We start from the raw sequence: 19,151 nt of genomic DNA on the forward strand, positions 1-19,151 counted from the left end.
AGGTTTTGCCCTCTTCTGATTATTGCAAACTAAGAAAATAATAGAGAAAGTCTGAGAAAAGTTTTGCATCCCTAACATTCTTCAGTAAAGGTGTCATGTCTTAGTCTAGTATAAAATGAAAGCATACAGCAGATCAAATATTTTTAAGGTTTTCATGGAAACCTAAATCCTAATCTTATTGACTTAGTCCACAGCTGAAAACACATGTGCAATAAAAAAAAATGAATACTGATAATAAAAAAATATTCTAACTATTTCGTTTTTCTTTCACTTGTATTCTGGGTTACTGACTTTCTGTAAGATGCAGTGCTGACTAATCAGTATGTCTTGCTTCTTTTTTCTGGAAGCCATAGCCTGAATATGTACATCCTACCCTGTTTAAGTATCACATGGTTTAATAACACAGTTTGTTCTCACACTTTGTTATCTAACACAGTATATTTATAGTAAATTGTAAAGACTTGCTTTACTTTTAGTTCTGGGAGAACAGGAAAGTCACTAGTTTTTTTTCTCTAAAAGTTAAAAAAAAATTGTACTCAATTTTTATTTTGTCAACACAGTGCTTAATTTGTTTACCGCTTTTGTCAAGTACAGTTGGGTAAATAATTATTTGATCTATTTTTGAAATTCTGGGTTTGCTCATTTCTAAAGAAATGAACACTATCTAATTTTTATTGTAGTGTCATTTTAAAAGGAGAGAGGTAGAATATCAAGTAAAAATCAAGAAAAACAATTACATAAAAATTACATAAAATGAGTGTTTGAGACAATGTAGCCAGAGTTCTGACACCCACAGTTTCGCTGTGTGCATGCAGATTTCAATCAATCAGTTACAGATACTTATGACCGCAACTCATTATGTGTGCAAAGCGCACCTGTTCACAGAATCAGTTTCTTCCACTCCAACATCTCCATCACCATGAGCAAGGCCAAAGAGCTGTGACAGGACATCGGGGACATTATTTGTAGACCTACACAAGGCTGGAATGAGGAACAAGACCATCACCAAGAAGCTTGGTGAGAAGGTGACAACCATTGGTGCAATCATTTGGAAATGGAAGAAATTTAAAATTACCTTCATTCAGCCTTGGTCTTGAGCATCATACAAGATCTTCATTGGGTCAAGATGATCATGACAGAAAGTGGTGGATCAGTCCAAAATTACACAGAAGGAGACTGTTAATCATCTGGAGACAGCTGGGACCACAGTCGACAAGAAATCTTGAGTGGGTCGGACTAGCAAAATTTCTGTTTATGTAGTATGAATGGCATAGAACAAATGACAATAAGGGAGGTCTTTATCAGTGCAAAAAGGTGTAAAAAAAAAAAAAAAAGTATGAAAAGTGCCAAATATATGCCCTCCTGCTGTCTGTGGGCCAGATTAGAGTCTGTGGCGGGCCAGTTCTGGCCCCTGTGTCTTGTGTATGACACCCCTGATCTAAATGATTAAGAGAAGGCTTGGGAAAAACTGCTGTGGTCAGCTGAAACCTAAAACAAGCTATGTGGCATCAATTCAACCTGCTGTGTTTGGAGGAAGAGAAATACAGAGTATGACCCAAAGAACACCATCCCCACAGTCAAGCATGGAGATGGAATCATTATGCTTTGGGGCTGTTTTTCTGATTAGGGTACAGGGCAACTTCATTGCATGCATCGTGAAATCTTGGCTGAGAATCACCTTCCCTCAATGAGAACACTGAAGATGGGTCCAACACACACTGCCAAGGCAAGAAAGGCTGAAGAGGAATCATATTAAGGTAATGGAGTGGGCTTACCAGTCTCCAAACCTCAAGGATTTAGAGTTAGTCAAAATCCCACTTTAGATGTGTGCAAACCTGGTGACCAACTACAAGAAACGTGTTACCCCTGTGCTAAACCAACAAGGGCTTTTTGGGATGTATGCTGATCATAGAAGGGCCCTAAACCGTTTTTGCCATTCGTATATTCTATAGATGCACACACACTCACAGGATGAGGACTGGTCGGTGTATTAGATTACAGTAATTGAACGTCTGTGTTACAGGGACATCTAGTGGTAAGAATTGGGCTCTGCATTTTGTTCATATGAGAGCAGGAAAAAATTATTTAAATTATATTAAATAAACTTTCTTGAATGGTTAAAGACTCTCTCATATCCCGTGTAATACCGCTCTTTATACCGTACAAACAGACCTCAAGGGCAGCACCGTACAAAAGAGTTGTGGTGTTTACAGAGATTGAGTTGATAAAGTTGATTCAAACTTGTGACGTGTGCGTGTTCCACGTTGGCCCGGACGTGGCAGTCGGCAGTGCTCCTGTGTGGAAATCACGGTGAAAAAGCGGATCAGAGATAAAGCAACACAGTCTACGTGTGTGTTCCTGCTGCGGCTTGTGTCACTTCTACTCCCACAAAGTTAAACATCCACGGACAGTTATGGGGCTCACCATCTCGTCCATCTTCGGTCGGCTTTTTGGCAAAAAACAGATGAGGATTTTGATGGGTGAGTGCTAGCTTTAGATAGCGCTGTTAGCTAGTTGTTGATGAGCGTTCGTGGGAGAGCACTTCCCAGACTTCTAAAATTTGGGGGGAGAAAGAGGAGGAAAAGCACAAAGAAGAGACAATTATATTATAATAACTATTGTTGTTCTTAATATTTTGTTGTTTGAGAAAAGTAACAATTTTTTTTGTCGTCGTGGGTTTTAATTTTTTATGTGTGTGGTTTAAAAGAAGTTCCGTAGTAAAGTCTGTTAAAAAGCATCATTTTAAAAGAAATTACGTTAAAATACTAAAAGAAAAATCTTATTGAAATGTTATTGTCATTGGCAAATGGGCACTTGAAAGAATAACAGTGCGACGATTAAAGCTGTAAATGTTTTAACTAAAAATGCTAACATACGTTGTTTGACGGTAACTCGTTACGGCGTTTTCACGTTGTTTAACTCGAGTAATTAAGCAATTATCTCCTGATGACGTTTATTTGCGCAAATGGCGTGACAGGGCACGATATTAGTCGACTTCTGGTGAGTGACTGGACTGGAGGAAGACGCTGTTACGCAATCAGTTCAATGTTCAGCACTGACTTGTATTCACTTTTAATATGAATGTTGACTTGTATTTAAACCACGTTGTTTCCCTGCAGTTGGATTGGATGCTGCGGGGAAAACGACCATCTTGTACAAACTGAAGCTGGGTGAAATTGTAACTACCATCCCAACCATCGGTGAGAGACTTTCCTTTAGTTTTCCTTTTACAACTTGAAGTTCAGTTATGGTTCTTTGATGGTTCCCTCCAGTGTTTAGCAGTGTTAAGAGCTTCTTCTTCTTCTGTAAAGGTTTTAATGTGGAGACGGTAGAATTTAAAAATATCAGTTTCACCGTGTGGGACGTGGGTGGCCAGGACAAGATCAGGCCTCTCTGGAGGCATTACTTCCAGAACACACAGGTATGTAATATGACCGTCATGCAGTTTTGTGACAACTTTGGATTAATAGCCTAAAGGTAATTTAGCTCAGTTCAAGCTTATCAAATCTCAATAACAGTTGCTTTAAAGTGCTTTATAGTGGAAGGTAAAGCTCACACAGTGTTAGAGAGAAAACTCCTACAGTCAGGTAAGCCTCAAGAGGAGGCGCTAGGTAACAGCAGGAAGAAAAAACTCAGTCAGAAATACACTTGGTCAAGGAAGCCATCCAGTTGGAGGTGGAGTGAAACAGAAAGTAAAAAGAAGTGTGTAAGTGAGACAGGCAGTACCGGAGGCAGTCTCCCAGCAGCCTGAGCCTATAGCAGCGCAATTAATGGATGCCCTAGGGCAGCGGTCCCCAACCCCGTTTGGTACTGGGCCGCGAAAGTTGAGGCTCAGGTGTGAAATGTATGGTTTTCAGGATTTTTATCGGTTTTCAGGGTTATTTTGTTATTGTTTTTATCGTTAACTCGGTTTTCCTGGGTCTTTTCACTTGTGTTATGAATAAATCTTCTTTTTTTCGGTACTGGTACTAGTTTTATTTTGTTGTATTTATCCGCGACACCTTAAAGGCCGGACCGGCCTTTAAGATTTATTCATAACACATGTGAAAAGACCAAGGAAAACCGAGTTAACAATAAAAATGATAACAAAATAATGCTGAAAACCGATAAAAACCCTGAAAACCATACATTTCACACCTGAGCCTCAACTCTCACGGCCCGGTACCAAACGACTCACGGACCGGTACCGGTCCGAGGCCCGGGGGTTGGGGACCGCTGCCCTAGGGTCATTTGATCAGTACTATCTGTAAGCTTTATCAAAAAGGACAGTTTTAAATCTAATTTCAGTAGTAGAGAGGGTTTCTGTGTCTAAAATCCAAACTGGGAGCTGGTTCCACAGGAGAGGAGCTAAATAGCTGAAGGCTCCGCCTCCCACTTTACTTTAATTCCTTAATAGGGAGCCAATGAAGCCGATATGTGGGAAATATGAGCTCTCGTTCTTGTCCCTGTTAATACTTCTGTTAAAGCATTTTGTATTAGTTTGAGACTTTTCAGGGAACATTTAGAAAAACCAGATAATAATAAATTACAGCAGTTTAATTTATAAATAATAAAAGCACGAACTAGTTTTTAGCATTGCTTTGAGATGGGGTGTTTCTAATTTTAGTGCCGTTACATAGGTGAAAGAAAGCAGTCCTAGATATTTGTTTAATGGGCACATTGAAGGACACGTCCTGATCACAAACAACTCCCGAGATTCCTCGCAGTGTCCCTGGAGGCCAGGTTAATGGGATTCAAAGTAATCATCTGGTTGGATACAATGTTTCTGATGATTACATAATCTCATGTTTGGCATAACAATGTGTCATTGAGCAATAGTAGCAGTTGGCAGCTAAGAAATGCAAAAGAAACAAAAAAAACTAAATGATGGCAACGCAGCCATAATGTTTAAAGCATTTAAAGTATTTGTCAAAATACATAATGACTGGTTTTATTTTATGTGTCTTATATTTCTTGTAGTTTAAGTCATTGCAGTTTCACCAAAGCTGTATGAACATGTCTTTAGTTGTTATCTTGTGGCATGTTTGAGTTGATCTTAAAATCTACATACCAGTACACTGACCATATTTGCTTTTCATTAAATGACCAACATTAAATTCTAATGTAATCACTTCAAAAACCTCTCTTGTTGTGCAGGGCCTCATCTTTGTAGTGGACAGCAATGACAGAGAAAGAGTGGCTGAATCAGCAGAAGAGCTGTCTAAGATGGTGAGTTCTTGGCTAAATAAGAAAAACAGTTTCATTCTGTGTAATTCTGTTCCCATCATGCTATACAGGGACTCAAAACATAAACCTAGTCTTTACAGGATGTACTTGATCCTTAAATATTTGTCCCCTTTTTTGTTTTTTTTGTTTGTTTTTTACTGTTAGATGACTGTCCTCCTTACTGTAGGAGTCTGTTTGTAGTTTGAAGTGCTGATTGATTTGGCCGTGCCTTGGAGAAACATGGATTTCTCATCATATTTTTACTTCTTCTGAGCCATCCAGAAGCAAGTAGTGTCTACTTTCTAGTGTTGCCTCACTGTTACTGGCATAGCCCATGAAAATGAAAGATGTGAGTATATGTGTGCATAAGCCTGTCCCAAAGCCTGTCCCCATTTACATATTGAAAATGGATTGAGGTATGTAAAACTGTAAAGTTTTACAAAATAATCATAGAGTTTGTGGACAAATAGAGTTGTACTGTTTGAGATGAGCATGCAACAATATTTACGGTGTAGAGCCATGAACCCGTGGTCCCAAAATTGAAGCACGGAGGTGGTGGCATCATGATTTAAGATGACTTTGCTGCCTCGATAGGTCCCCGTAGTCAAAGAGAAAAATAACAGTCAAGTTTATCAGGACTTGAAACGACAGTAAAGTCGAATCATTGGTGCCACACAAAGATCTAAACTCAGTAGTTTCACCCCGTTTATTTTGCTATAACATGAAATCTTTAATCTGGTTTCTGCAGCTGCAAGAAGACGAGTTGAAAGATGCCGTTTTGCTGGTATTTGCAAACAAACAAGATCTTCCCAACGCCTTATCGGTCAGCGAGCTGACGGACAAACTTGGCCTTCATGCCCTTCGCAGCAAAACTGTAAGTAATTTGAGTAGAAAACAGTCTTTACACCAGAAAGAAAAAAAAAACACAAAAACAAAAAACAAGCACGTTTGGCGCTCTTTTTACAATCTCACATTATCTCACCCCCACAGTGGCACATTGAGTCTACCTGCGCTACCCAGGGAACTGGGCTATATGAAGGACTTGACTGGCTATCCCAAGAGTTGTCCAAGAACTGAGGAAGGACTGTTTGGATAGAAGAAAGAGACTAAACGCCACAAAATAGGACTGAAGGCACAGACATTCAGTCAAGAAACTTTCAAGCATTAGTGATCACACAAGGGATAAGGCTGGTGGAAAAAATTAATAACTCCTCTTTTTGATTGTGTTATCAGTTACATTATCTCTTGACCTAGTGTCTATTCTCTTTTTGTTCCTACTTATCACCACTTATCATTTCCATTTAATGCCTTGGCTCCTGTCTAGGCAGCATCTGCAGTAATCATTTCCTTGTACTTAGACTTTATCTTCCTCAACCATTTACTAGGAGGGATATGACAAAATAAAAAACTTTATTTAAAGACAATTTATAGGCCACAAACTGTGAATGTTAGACCCAGCCCTGTGGTTCACCTCTGTGTCCTTAATCTAATGGCAACTCATTTTTGAAAAGGCTTGTGCCTTTTAGTCTGAGGTGCAGGAGGATTGCAGTGATTTTGTTACTAGTGTGGAATCACATGTATCCACAAAGGAGCATCGTGCCTTCTGGTCCCTCTTTGCCTAAATCTGAGTAATCCTTTCTTTATCACATTGTTAGGTCATGCTCCCTCCTAATATGCTTTTGTCTCTCTATGCTTATAAAATTATGCAATAAGATGTGGTGGATTGCATGCTGGGGTGCAGCAAAACCAAAGTGAGGACAGATTTCTTTCTGCAACTTATCCTGTTTGAACATCTGCGAATTTGGCTCATTTGCCTTTTTTCACTTTGTTTTTATGAACCACAATGGAAAAAGAGGGAACTTAAGTTCTTTTATCTTGTGATCTTCTATCCTCCCGACAAAAAATCTTTTTACTAAAAGGAGGAAGGAAGCATCTTTTCAGTGTTGACACACCACCAGTGTCATTGCAACACAGTAAAGCAGCATGTGTTTTTTTTTTTTTCTTTGTTGCTTTTGTCTGTTTCTCAGCTGTTGTACTGTTTTACAAATACTGTGTTACATATCCCATACCTACCCATCAATTTATCTGGGTACATTCCAACTTGTGCTTTAAGATGTTGACACTTGTCAAAAATATTCTCTAACAATATTTTCCAAATAAAGTTAGTGTTTAAAGATATTTTTCAGACTCTGCTCATTGTTGACGACATTCGGTGTAATTTGTCAGTGTTTTTTCAGGGCAGGTCTTTCTTGGCTTTCAGGTTTGTTTCATCATCAGTCAACATCTTTTTATCAGGAACCAGGCTGAGCGGAAGTACCAGTATGTTTTGCGCTGTAACTTGGACAGACCTTGCAAACGGATCTCACCTTCTGCCTGTCTTTGCTTATATATTACTTGCTTTCAAGCCACCACATTTCCTAGCATGTCTTCCTTGGTGTTTGGGTATGACCTAAGGTCATCTGTACAGCGAACTGTACGGCTTCTGCATGTTGAGAATGGCCCTCAGGCAGGCAAGATTTTCTTTTAATTAATTAATTTTGTTTACTAATGTAACTAAAGAGTTAAAGGTGAGGAAGCGATTTGACTGTAAACTAACAAACTGAGCTGGAGGAAAATAGCTATCAATGCTTTGAGTAAAACATTCAGCCTACGTGACCTTGATGCAGTTTCCCTTCATTTTGACTGCTAGTGGTATAAGATGGTGACTTGGAGAGAAAAGCAGGATTAGTTATGTGGATTTCTTCTAAATGTTAGTAAATGGCAATTTCCTGAATAAGAGTGTCTGGTCTTTTGTAGCAGTTTGGATGGAAAATGTCAAAGCTAAGTGCCAGGCTGTCAGATGCAGGGATTCAAGTTGAAAGGACTGAATAATAGAGAAGTATAATGATAGATGGTGCACTGGAAAGGGCATAAAGGGAGAGCAGCTCACTCACAGCATCTGCTTAAATTAATACCACTGTCAAGTAAAGAGGAAGGGTAAAAAGTGGACACGAAATGTTAAATGACTAGAATATAAAATTGCTTTCAAATAAAAGCTTTGTAATGTAGCTCTGTTCCCCCAGCATGTCCTGTGCTGAGCAGGAGCAGATGTGTGAAATTTATCCAGCATATAGTAATCATTTTTTAAATGGGAGATGAGCCCTAATTGGGATAGAAAAAAGTTGTATTATCATCTTTTCATCATTACCATGTAGTTACTGTTGCAGCACTGCAGGGGGCGATAATGTCAAAGGGGAGTCAGTAGCTGCGACCAAATCCTCATTTAAGTTTGACAGTGTTTCTAGTAGATGTTGGCAGATGGCTTGAGCATGAAGTAAGGCTGCGGTTTAGGAAAGGCCTCAGAGAGGACTGGTGGCGGCTCCCGGGCTGGGCAGATCCCAGTGTACTAATGAGAAGTGAATTTATTGCACAAACAGCTTGTAGTGCAGGAGGTGGTCATATACAGACAGAGAACCAGGGGCACATATCGTCGTTTATCTCCAATTCACAGCAGTTTAGTGTGCAATAAGATTAAAATGTGTGGCAATTTTCTGCCATGAAGACTTTATAGTCAATCAATTTTCAATAAATCAGTTACCATAGTCGTCAGACTGATCTGGTGTGAGATGATCTGAGATCACCGTATAAGCACAACATTTACACAGTCTCTCTTTTGGTGCTTGTTACAGTTTCTCAGCATATCAAGTGGAGTAAAATCATGTATGACGCCAGGTGCTAAGTAATTAGGACATACACAGTGTTTATAGGTGAAGGTGTAAGGATATAATTGGCTTGCTACGATGCATGAGTGTCTGTTCTAATGTATTTATGACAGCTAATCAGGCTTAGTGGAGCTGGGTCATCACACAGTTTTGTGAGTGAGTGCAAGCGGTGTGCATCAAGACAGATGAGCCCATGTGTACTCTGCTTTGTTGATCAGTTTTTTTCTTCATATTTCTTAAAGCCTCATAGAAATACATTAAATGGGATTTAAACCATCACTTCTTAACATAAACAGAAAGGTAAGCATTACATTTAATTGCTGTTTATTACATATGAAGCTATATAAAAACAATATAGTTGGACTGTTCTTAAAGCAGAACACTTTCAGACATGAGATCCTTGCACAGTAAGTAAAATGACAGCTAAAAGTAATACAAATACTGTCAGACTGCAAGCTGCATGTTTGTCAGAGTTGAAGGACGAAGGAAGCTGCTATTTCTTCCAGGTGAGGCATCCTTCACAGATATAATACGTTAGCAAAAGCTGATTTGCAGGTTTTACATGTGCAGGATGATGCCGACGTTGACCCCTCACATACCGGTACCACAGCCCACCTATTCCCAGGCCAGGGAGAATCTGGTGAAAGCTATCCCACCCAAGCTCCTCTGTCTACTGGCCTGTGGAGGTAAAGATTGTCGCTACGAGGGACCAGAGTGCTGGAAGCTGAACCAGCAAGTTATTCGAGGCATTTTCTCCTCCTGGTGAGAGTGTTTGGCAATCTCACACATAATTTTGTGTTGCGCGTGTTTTCGCAAAACGGTAAGGAGTCCATGCTGACTGTGAACTTCTACTTGTCTCAGGGTAACAGATGACATAGTTGCCATGGCAAGACCATCAAGTTATCTAATTGAGAAGTACAACATCATAGATCAGTTTCAAAGGTAATCACTGGTCAGTATTGTCTGTGTAGTAAATTGATGCATGACGCCTGCAACCTTACAGTAATTACTGCAAAAAAGGAAGGACATAAAGCATCTTGTATCACTTTTTTACAACGACACTTGACGATCGTAGTAGTTTTAAAACTTCTGGAACTGTGGACACATAGCAAGTAACAAACAAAAAACCTTTGAGATGAACACCAAGTGTCTGCAGGTTTCCTCCAGTTTTTGACTTTATTTGCAGGTTAAACATCAGGTCGATCGTTAACATGCAGCTCCCAGGCGAGCATGCTCACTGTGGACCTCCTCTGGACCCTGAAAGTGGTTTCACCTACTCTCCTCAGATCTTCATGGACAATGACAGTGAGATCTTAAAACACTGAAAGCAAAGCATATTTATTTTCAATACAGAAAACAGTTTATTTTGTGTGCAAACATTATGCTGATGGCTTTAATGCTCTTTCCTTCAGCTCACTATTCTTATGTACATATGTTTATGTGCAGTTTACTTTTACAACTTTGGGATGCCAGATTTTGGAGTGTCATCTCTTGTTGGGTTAATTGACGCAGTGAAGGTTATTGCCTTTGCGGTGAGGGAAGGAAGAGTGGCCGTGCACTGTCATGCAGGCCTGGGGAGGACAGGTAGGGTTAAAAATATATTCCATGTAAGTAAGTATTGCATGTTGCAGATTGGCCACATATAATGCTCTTGCTGTGTTCCTGATCGCCAGGTGTCCTGATAGCTTGCTACTTAATCTACACCTTGCGCATCAGCCCGAGTGAGGCCGTCCACTTTGTGCGGATTAAACGACCTCGCTCTATCCAAACCCGGGCACAGATAAGCAAGGTGTTTGATTTTGCTCGCCTGCTTAGCACACAGCTGGTTCAATACCCAGACCTTAGCCTGAGACACGGAGCCCCTTTCACCCTGCAGCACTATCTAAACCGACAAGCACTCCTACTGCACGGCAAGGAGGCTCGCAATCTCAGACAAACACCAAAGGTCTGGATTTTGTCATCATAATACATTAATCCTGTGTCATGAAATGCCTGGATTGTAGAGCAATTAACCTTCTCCTCTTTTCTGACTTCCACTTGATTAGGTGGTGTACCTCCTGTGTGTGCGTCTCTCCTGCTTGGCTCTGGGTCTTCCTTCACCTCCAGAGGTCTATACTGAACTGGACAAGAGGTCCGCACTTAGGGTCCTGAGCAGCACTGTGAGAGAGACTCTGGTGTCCAAGCAGTACTTGCCCTTGCTGAGAGAAGGTCATAGAAGCTCGTGGGCAGGTTCGGGGTCAATGTCCTCATGGGATGACCCGTTAGGATTCTTGGAGAGGAAGAGGGAGGTACTGATGGACAAACGCAGCTACAGTGACTCTGATCTCAGCAAGATCAAGGTAAATGAGGTCAAATTTTAAAATTGTGCACACAGAATTATTCAAATTCTTGAATAATAATGTAAAATGGGTCTGGTTATAAAGGATTTGTCCCCCTTTGTTGCGTTTTGTACTGAAGGGATCGGAGCTGAATCCATACTGCACCACAGCTCTTGGAGATGAGAACCACTGGTGTTTGCCGGAACGTATGCGAACTGATCTCAGACCAGTTAGTCCAGTTTTTGGTGGGCTTTCATCAGGCTACCAAACCACCAAAAAGGAAACTCATATACTCAATATTCCAGTGTCCAGCATGAGAACAAACAGCAGCTGTGCTAAGCAGTCAAAGTGCAAGGCTAAAAAGGCTCTACCCAAATACAGTTCCAATGTGGAGGTAACCTTACATTTATTTTTAAAAATGGTAACAGTAAAGAAAGCTTTGCTGTGGATGTGTTCTAACCAATGTCACATGCAGCTGTGCAGAAATCCACATAACCTAGGCCCGACCTCGACGGCTCGTCCTGTAGCTAAAGCAATGTCAGAGCAGGGTCCTCCAGGAGAAACAGTTCTGCAAAGGTCGGCTCTGCTGCAGGTAAAACGAACAAACAAGTAATCATTGTTATGAATCAGAACATATCAGTGAATTAATACTACCACTCACTTTTTCTATAGGAGGAACTGAATAGTAGTGAGTGTGGCTGGGCTCTGCTGGTCACTGAATCAGATCCTCATGTTCTCTGCTGTCTCTTGTGGACCTGGCTGGAGAAGCTGAGGGTTAGTGGCATCACACAAGGGATTTCTGATTAAGCACCCTGTACTGCAGTAAACATTTGTCTCTCACTTTTATTGGTTTTCTCCAATCTCATTCAGGACCCTGTCCTCAGTGCCGAGGACATAGAAAGACTGAGTATTAGAGCAAGCAACAGGAATCCTCTCAGTGTGCTCAAGAAAGTAAGCAAACAATCTCCTGGGCTTTCTTACTAAGCATTTATACATTTATACGTAGATCTCCTTAGATGCAAGATGTTATTTGGGATATTACATTGTTACAGCCACAGAGACACACCATTTACTGTCTGCTGAGCTGCGTGAGCACAGTCACCAGCCTTTGTCCACACAGAGAGGAGGCAGTCCTTCACCGCCTGATACGGGCACTTACAAGGGTAAGACAGAGTGGAAGTTCAATGAGTAAATCATGTTGCATTTGTTCTAAATATGAAAACTTTTTTTCAAGTGTTATAATTTTCCTTTTTTTTTAAATAAACACACATATATACATGTATCTTACAGCGCTCCCAAGAGGAAATGGAAAGCCTTGCACCTCTAATGAAAGTCATGAAGGCCACTTTGAGAGAAACCTGCCACAACTACAGATACTTCACTAGAGCCTGCAGCACCAATGCTACACTTTGAAGACAAGAGTTTATACAGAAACAAAAACTGATACTGCATATTGTTGTTGTTGGGGTTTTTCCCCCCCACAGAGACATTTTGACAAATCAGAGGAAAAAAAATTGAGGTGCAAGCACTTAAATAAATGATTGCTTAATTCTGTCTAATTACTTTGTTGTAGGATCCTGTAAGTGTTTGCCATCACACTGAGATGCCACTTTTTTCCCTAATTCCAAATATGACAAAATAGAGCACCCACTGTGAAAAATGCCCTTTACAGTTTGGTTTTTGGAGTGCATTTAAAGCAGAATTTGATATATAAAGACCAACCTCCCCCTTCATGTCTCATATTTATCTTCCCTTTTTTAAAATATCCCTATTTCACAATAAATGTGGGCCTAACAAAATTGCTAATAACCTATACTGATTTAGATGTAAGAAATAAAGTATCACCTACACAATCTAACGAGAACTATTACCTGCTCTACTCTTTCAGTCTAAGCCGTGTTAATGTGCTTCAATTGTAACTGTCCCCTCTGGCACTAAAATATTTTGTTTATGATGTGTCCTGCTTACACTGTTACACACTTCACAGGGGACAATGACAATGTGCCAATGTCTATAAATTAAGCCTAAGATATTTCCAGTAGAGGGCATTAAGATTAAGTCATATATTTGTTTGTTTCCGTGGATTAAGATGATTTGAAGTATTTGAAACAGTTACCAGGCAAAGAGTAAAAACTACATCTGTGCCATGGACCAGTCCTGCATAGAGTGCTAGAAAAGTGGTTAAACTTGAAATAAAGTTAGAATTAAAAAACAAACATTTAATGAGTTTAGCACTGAATAGTATATCAGGTCCTGTCATTAGTTCTAAGAGGTTAAATCCAAGCAGTGTGCCCACAGTGTGACCCTGTAGCAGAACAGCATTTCATACCTAATAAATCATTTACAACATCTGCATAATGTATTGCATGTATATACTTCTTGCATGTCTCTGGTTAAATGTGAGTGAGTCAGATATTATACCAGGGAGCCAAGACACCCCAACAGAGCTGACTAGAAACCTTTCCCTTTTTTTCATTGTTATTATTAGTAGTATTTTTTTATCGGTCAAACTGGTTAAAGAACATTATATCCAACACATATTAAGAATAAATGTCAGAGAGTCATTGCCATGGAAACGTTGTCATAGTGAAGTTGACAACCATTAAACAATCTGTGTTTGGGTTCAGCGCACATGCTCATTTCTGTGGAAAAAGCCTGTCACGGACTCTAAGCAGGATCGGGATTTTGTGAGGTAAAAATCACGAATCTGTTTACTTTATTTCACCAACTGAATAAAACTGAAAGCAGTCAGTGATTCGTTAGTTTGGAACGCAAACGGTAGAAACAGTTTTTCTTTATTTATTTTTTTGGTGAAAGATTTACAGCTTTTTCTGTTAAAAACATAATCAACCAGGCCTCCGTCAAACAAAAGTCAAGCGTAAGTAAAGCCATGTATGATTCATGAACTTAGCTCGATGCTTTATATAACTCATTAACATGGCTAGCGCTTGTTTTCACAGGTGAGCGCAAAGCTGTTTTATAATTATTGATCACTTATGCTCAATCAGTGCGAGTTAGCAAATGACTAACGTTTCTTTCTGGCGTTAGTGTTGTTATTCATATGACATATGAAATGAGTTATGGTTGTCATTGTTATTATTGTTCCAAATCTGTTGCCATGATTAGCACCGTGGTGTTGCTGTTCCAGGTGAAGCCACACTCGTGTTACTACTGAGCCACTCAGAAAGGTGCAGGATTTGAAAGAACTTTGAGTTGGCAAACGCTTAAAGAGCCTTCATCGATAGTAATGCACTTTCATGACATGGCAAATCTGCTAAATCAAACATGTGGACCTACCTGCTGTGGTTAATAAGGGATCAGCTGAATATATATATATACCACAGAAGGATGAGTGATTTTATCTTTTTTTTCTTTCTTTCTTTCTTTTTTAATGTGCAAACCCCCCTTAGTCATTTTATTTTTTTTCCATGACTTTCTCTGTCAAGGTAATGATGAAGGCTGATCCCTGGGTTGGCACCTGGAGGCCCCACAAGCCAAGAGGTCCTATAGCTGCCCTCTATGGTAGCCCGGGGCCCAAGTATGCACTGCCTGGACTCACAGGTAGTGTTAGAGAATTTTTTTTTTTGTTATCAGCACAATTATTATTAGTAGTAGTAGCAGTAGTATTCAATAAGGGTGTGTTCTTCTTCTATGATAAAGGTGTGTCTCAGCACGACCCTACCAAATGCAAAGCCCCAATGTTCAGCTTTGGGATGCGTCATAAGGAGGTCAATAATAACGTTTCCCCTGGGCCAAGATACCTGATTCCCACCAACATGACCAGAGAGGGCCTGAGCAGCATGCCTTCATTTTCACTCCACAGCCGTCCAAAGGAGCCCAAGTTCTTCGAGCCTCCTGGACCAGGTCAGCAGAACTCCTAACACATTAAACGCATATGAAGATGCTTTACTCCTGGTCTCAGTGTCTTTATACAAATTTCTTTGTTGCTGTCAGGTCAATATTCCCCAGAGCACTCAGCAAAGTGGATCTACCGCGCTGCGCCTGCTTATTCACTGTTAGCCAGGCACAAGGAATTAGGTGGCAACAAAACACCAGGTAAAATATGTATTTGTTGTTTTGTATTTGTACTATGAATAAAAAAGTTTCATAGTACAAAATCTGTAAGCTTTATCTCTTGCTCCTACTGCAGGTCCTGCAACCTATTCCCTGCCTCCCATGATAGGGAACACTGCGGTTGCATCTTCTGCTCCCTGCTTCTCATTACGTGGCCGCAACAAAATCGGAACCTTCTATGATGACCAAAGCAAGGTGCAGAGTTATATATGTAACATGTCTTTTAAGAGTTATATTTCCCTGAAAAATTTTGTCATTTTTTAATGAATTTATATTATTGGGAGGTTTTAGTTTCTTTGTGTGACCTTTGACTTCTCATGGACATCAGTTCCAGTAGTTTCCCACTGTACTCCTGTTTACAGATTAAACCTGTGTATAAACTTTACATCTTGTCTTTTTAGTGTAAAGTGTTTGTTTTTGGCTGAGTTTGTATTAGTTTGCTGTAAACAATTTTTATGTCTTCTAAGTAATATTTATTGAATTAATACAGGTTAATATTGGTGGTAGTTATGAGGATTTGGTGTTAATATAATCATTAAAAATAGAGTTTACACATCACTCTATGTAGTCCTCTAAAAAACTAAGTAAGCCCCATGGTTCGATAGCTTGTAGAGCCTTCATCAGCAATAACGTGAAGCAACATGGAGTAATCTCTCCCTGTATAACGTTTCTCTGACATGATTGTGGAGGTATTTTATCTCAGTCTTCTTTACAATATTGCTTCAGTTCATAGAAGTCTGCAGGCATTCCTTTATGCACAGCTCTTTTAAAGCCCCTTTAAGGCATTTGTGCTGATACGCTGTTTTGTTTTCTCCAAATGTGGTGCTGTGCGGTATGGACGAACATCTCCAACACTGGTCTTTGTTGTCTGTTAAGAATTGTTCTGGAAGTCTTGTGGTTTGATCCAATGCAAAATTACACATGAAAACCATGCTGCCACGTTTTTTTTTAATAGAGAAGACTATTTCTTTTGGCAACACTTCCAAACAAGCTGTGCTTATTCCTTTGTTCTCTAATTCTACTGTCATGAACTTTTTCATTTAACCTGCTAACTGAGGCCTGAAATGTCTGTTTTTGTAGAGGTGCTCAGACTGGCCTGTGAAAAACTTTTTCATGTGACTAGTAAAAACAGTGTTTAACAGTTGTAATGGTTATACATGGTTATATAATGCATTTCATTGCAAATTTCACTTCCATTAAAATTTATCTAAATCATTGTAGCTATTATATATAGCTATTACACCTCTCCCCCAACAGGACCACTAGCTGACTGATAAGGTGTGTGCCATCACATTAAATTTCATTACTCAAATTCCAAAAATATATACAAAGCACATATAAAAACCTGCACAGAAATTGCATTGCATCATGATTATATATTAACAAATTTTCTATTTTATCTCATTTACTGATCTACTTTTGAAATGGCTCATAAGTGAAATTTGCTAAGACAAGTTAAGATGAGAAGGGAGAAACACCCTTCAACCATCTTGTGGTTGTTGATATTGTGTAGTTTGTCAACTAGAGGGCACTTTGTAACTTACCTGTTGGCAACAGGTGTTTGCAAATCCACAAATACAACAACCAGCTGATCCAAGCAGCTATAGGCAGATTGTAAATGAGTAACCTACAGCTTGTTGGAGCAGAGAACAAGTTTATTTTTAAACTGCACTGTCATATTATCTAAGTAAGGACTCATAAGTGATGATACGCAACAAATGCTAGGAAAATCTGTTTATGTTCCATGTGTCTGACAGAAAAAAAATAAATTGCCAAATATTGGTATCTTAAAAATCCTCCATCAGGCTCTATTCCCTATGTATATGAAACAAAACCATAACCACAACACAGACTGTAGCAGGACAGTGTGAGGCCAGACTGGTTACATACAGGTATAAAAGTTACTCAAGCAAACCCTAAAAAGCTGAAACCAAACCAAAACAAAAAAAACCCTAGCAACTGTGGTTTACTGTTGTTGTCTATACTTTTGTTTCTCTTGGCCACAGACTCCTGGTCCTGCTGCCTATAAAGTTGTGGACCCCAGTATTTATGGGCAGAAGCCTCCTCAATTCAGCATGACAGGCCGCAACTTCACTCCCGGTGAAACCACAGCGAAACCAGGACCAGGAGCATACAACCCTGAGCAAGTAAGAAACCTGATCATGTCGTGTTCTTATTATCCTAAATGCTCCACAAACATGAACATTTTTTATTCATCAAGATTTTTCCTTCCTAGGTAAACCTCACAAAAACCAAAGCCCCGAGCTTTACCTTTGGATTGCGTCATTCTGAGTACATCCTACCAGCTCCTGGGAATGTTATGGAATAGTGTCCTCTGTCATCTCTTAATTTAACTGGAAATGACCACAGAAGTTTTTCAATAAAGCATAAAATACAAACTGCTCAGCGCAACAGTGAGATTGTATTTTGATGCCAAAGAATTTAGGCCAGATTTCTCCATTTGTCATATTTGAGGTCAGTTAAGGAAAAAATACTTTAAGAAATTGCTCGTCTTTTTACAGAATAAGATAAATTTACTGTTTCTGTCTTATGTCTCAACTTTGTGGAATTTCCAGGTTACGGTTTAGCCTTTTGCACAGAGTTTATAGCAGAACCTCTGCAATCCCAATTCCTGAGTTAGCCATTTGGTATTTTGCAAAGTGCCACTTTAATGTGCATCCAACTTTCATACCAGGCTGTATGATACATACAAACTACATGATCAGTGATATTTTGCTTTTGCTATTTATATTATCCACAGAGCCACTAAATTGTTAAAGTCAGCCGATACAGAAGATTTAATACCTGTAGACATAGCCTATGTGCAAGAATAATGTTATTTTGCTTTTATATTTGGCCAAATACTAGCAGCTTATGAAACAGATTGTTGGCTTTATGTGAAAAGAAAAAAAGTGTGTGAAACTGCCTAATAGAGCTGTGAAAAGGGTTTTCAGAGAACTCCATGCAATCCTGTGAAAACCTAAGTACACGCTTACACTAGTACACTCTGTGATGGGTTATAAGGACATTTCCAAACAATTTAATTCTACAGTGAGAAAAACTATTCAAGGCAGTTGCCAGATATTTGTCTTTGTAGGAATGTATTTCCCAGCAAAATCAACCCAAAGTTAGACATTGCAATGCTCAGACAAACTGCAAAGAAATCCAAGCACTACATCTCAGACTCTACAGGCCTGAGTTATATCATGTTTAAAGTTTATGGCACCACAATCCAAAAAAGGCTGAACAAGCATGGCTTCACTGAAGCCCTCTTTTCTCTAAAAAGAGCACTGCAGCAAAGCTTAGTTTTGCATCTCAACGAACCACAAGACTCCTGGAAATATCTTCTTTGGACAGAGAAGACCAAAGTTCACAGCACCACATTTAAAGAAAACTAAAGAGAGTATATCAGTACAAACACCTCATACCAACAGTCAAACACAGTGGTGGAGGAGTGATGATGTTGGCTGGTTTTGGAGCCACAGGACTTGGGGACTTTGCATCTTGGGCATCTTTCCTAGGTTTTGTTGTATAGCAAAGTTTTGTAGAATCAAATGTGATGCCATCTGTCCTATGAATTAAGCATGGCCAAAACTGGGTCACTGATTACTTCAAATTATTGCTGCTAAAGCTGGTTAGAGGCAACCAAATCAGTACTGTAGTTACACTGTTTTTTCATTCCAAATATGACAAGATAGAGTACCCACTGTGAAACATGCCCAACAAAATGGCTAATAACCCCTACTACAGGGTGGGCCATTTATATGGATACACCGTAATGACATGGGAATGGTTGGTGATATTAAAGTCCTCAAGCTCATGAAAGAATAAAGTTACGTTGAAACCAAGCACA

At 39.6% G+C, this 19,151-nt stretch overlaps 3 protein-coding genes across 5 annotated transcripts; all 3 read left to right on the plus strand.

Annotated features, from left to right (window-relative positions):
• The first annotated feature begins 2,238 nt into the window (after positions 1-2,238).
• Positions 2,239-7,383, plus strand: LOC309710843 (ADP-ribosylation factor 5-like). Its single transcript, XM_082540663.1, has 6 exons — positions 2,239-2,480; positions 3,120-3,200; positions 3,312-3,421; positions 5,137-5,208; positions 5,954-6,079; positions 6,196-7,383. The coding sequence occupies exons 1-6, from the start codon at positions 2,414-2,416 to the stop codon at positions 6,280-6,282; spliced, it is 543 nt and encodes a 180-aa protein (XP_082396789.1). The 5' UTR covers positions 2,239-2,413; the 3' UTR covers positions 6,283-7,383.
• A 1,661-nt stretch (positions 7,384-9,044) lies between these two features.
• LOC309711225 (protein tyrosine phosphatase domain-containing protein 1) lies at positions 9,045-13,605 on the plus strand. The gene is made up of 13 exons (XM_082541384.1): positions 9,045-9,206; positions 9,477-9,668; positions 9,768-9,848; positions 10,093-10,211; positions 10,353-10,490; positions 10,580-10,851; positions 10,952-11,245; positions 11,364-11,618; positions 11,700-11,816; positions 11,897-11,998; positions 12,095-12,175; positions 12,277-12,387; positions 12,515-13,605. The coding sequence occupies exons 2-13, from the start codon at positions 9,478-9,480 to the stop codon at positions 12,635-12,637; spliced, it is 1,884 nt and encodes a 627-aa protein (XP_082397510.1). The 5' UTR covers positions 9,045-9,206; position 9,477; the 3' UTR covers positions 12,638-13,605.
• A 228-nt stretch (positions 13,606-13,833) lies between these two features.
• On the plus strand, positions 13,834-17,694 carry cimap1b (ciliary microtubule associated protein 1B). 3 transcript variants are annotated; one of them, XM_082541387.1, is made up of 7 exons: positions 13,834-13,916; positions 14,671-14,785; positions 14,885-15,088; positions 15,179-15,280; positions 15,375-15,493; positions 17,305-17,445; positions 17,535-17,694. In XM_082541387.1, exons 2-7 carry the CDS (start codon positions 14,674-14,676, stop codon positions 17,625-17,627), a joined length of 771 nt encoding a protein of 256 aa, XP_082397513.1. In that variant the 5' UTR covers positions 13,834-13,916; positions 14,671-14,673; the 3' UTR covers positions 17,628-17,694. The 3 variants fall into 3 exon arrangements, with proteins under 3 accessions (XP_082397513.1, XP_082397512.1, XP_082397511.1); XM_082541386.1 differs by having other exon boundaries at positions 13,864-14,102; XM_082541385.1 differs by having other exon boundaries at positions 13,864-14,785.
• The last annotated feature ends 1,457 nt before the right edge of the window (positions 17,695-19,151 follow it).

The sequence above is a fragment of the Aulonocara stuartgranti genome (genome assembly GCF_965226115.1).
Source record: "Aulonocara stuartgranti genome assembly, chromosome: 7".
Classification (NCBI taxonomy): Eukaryota; Metazoa; Chordata; class Actinopteri; order Cichliformes; family Cichlidae; genus Aulonocara; species Aulonocara stuartgranti.

Excerpts from the sequence above, each read along its gene's own strand:
- LOC309710843 (XM_082540663.1), top strand. The coding sequence starts at position 2,414 with ATGGGGCTCACCATCTCGTCCATCTTCGGTCGGCTTTTTGGCAAAAAA. Across the intron at positions 2,481-3,119 it reads ACAGATGAGGATTTTGATGG|TTGGATTGGATGCTGCGGGG; the intron begins GTGAGTGCTAGC and ends GTTTCCCTGCAG. Across the intron at positions 5,209-5,953 it reads CAGAAGAGCTGTCTAAGATG|CTGCAAGAAGACGAGTTGAA; the intron begins GTGAGTTCTTGG and ends TGGTTTCTGCAG.
- LOC309711225 (XM_082541384.1), top strand. The coding sequence starts at position 9,478 with ATGATGCCGACGTTGACCCCTCACATACCGGTACCACAGCCCACCTAT. Across the intron at positions 10,491-10,579 it reads TGCAGGCCTGGGGAGGACAG|GTGTCCTGATAGCTTGCTAC; the intron begins GTAGGGTTAAAA and ends CCTGATCGCCAG. Across the intron at positions 12,176-12,276 it reads CTCTCAGTGTGCTCAAGAAA|CCACAGAGACACACCATTTA; the intron begins GTAAGCAAACAA and ends ACATTGTTACAG.
- cimap1b (XM_082541385.1), top strand. The coding sequence starts at position 14,653 with ATGACTTTCTCTGTCAAGGTAATGATGAAGGCTGATCCCTGGGTTGGC. Across the intron at positions 15,494-17,304 it reads TCTATGATGACCAAAGCAAG|ACTCCTGGTCCTGCTGCCTA; the intron begins GTGCAGAGTTAT and ends TCTTGGCCACAG. Across the intron at positions 17,446-17,534 it reads GAGCATACAACCCTGAGCAA|GTAAACCTCACAAAAACCAA; the intron begins GTAAGAAACCTG and ends TTTCCTTCCTAG.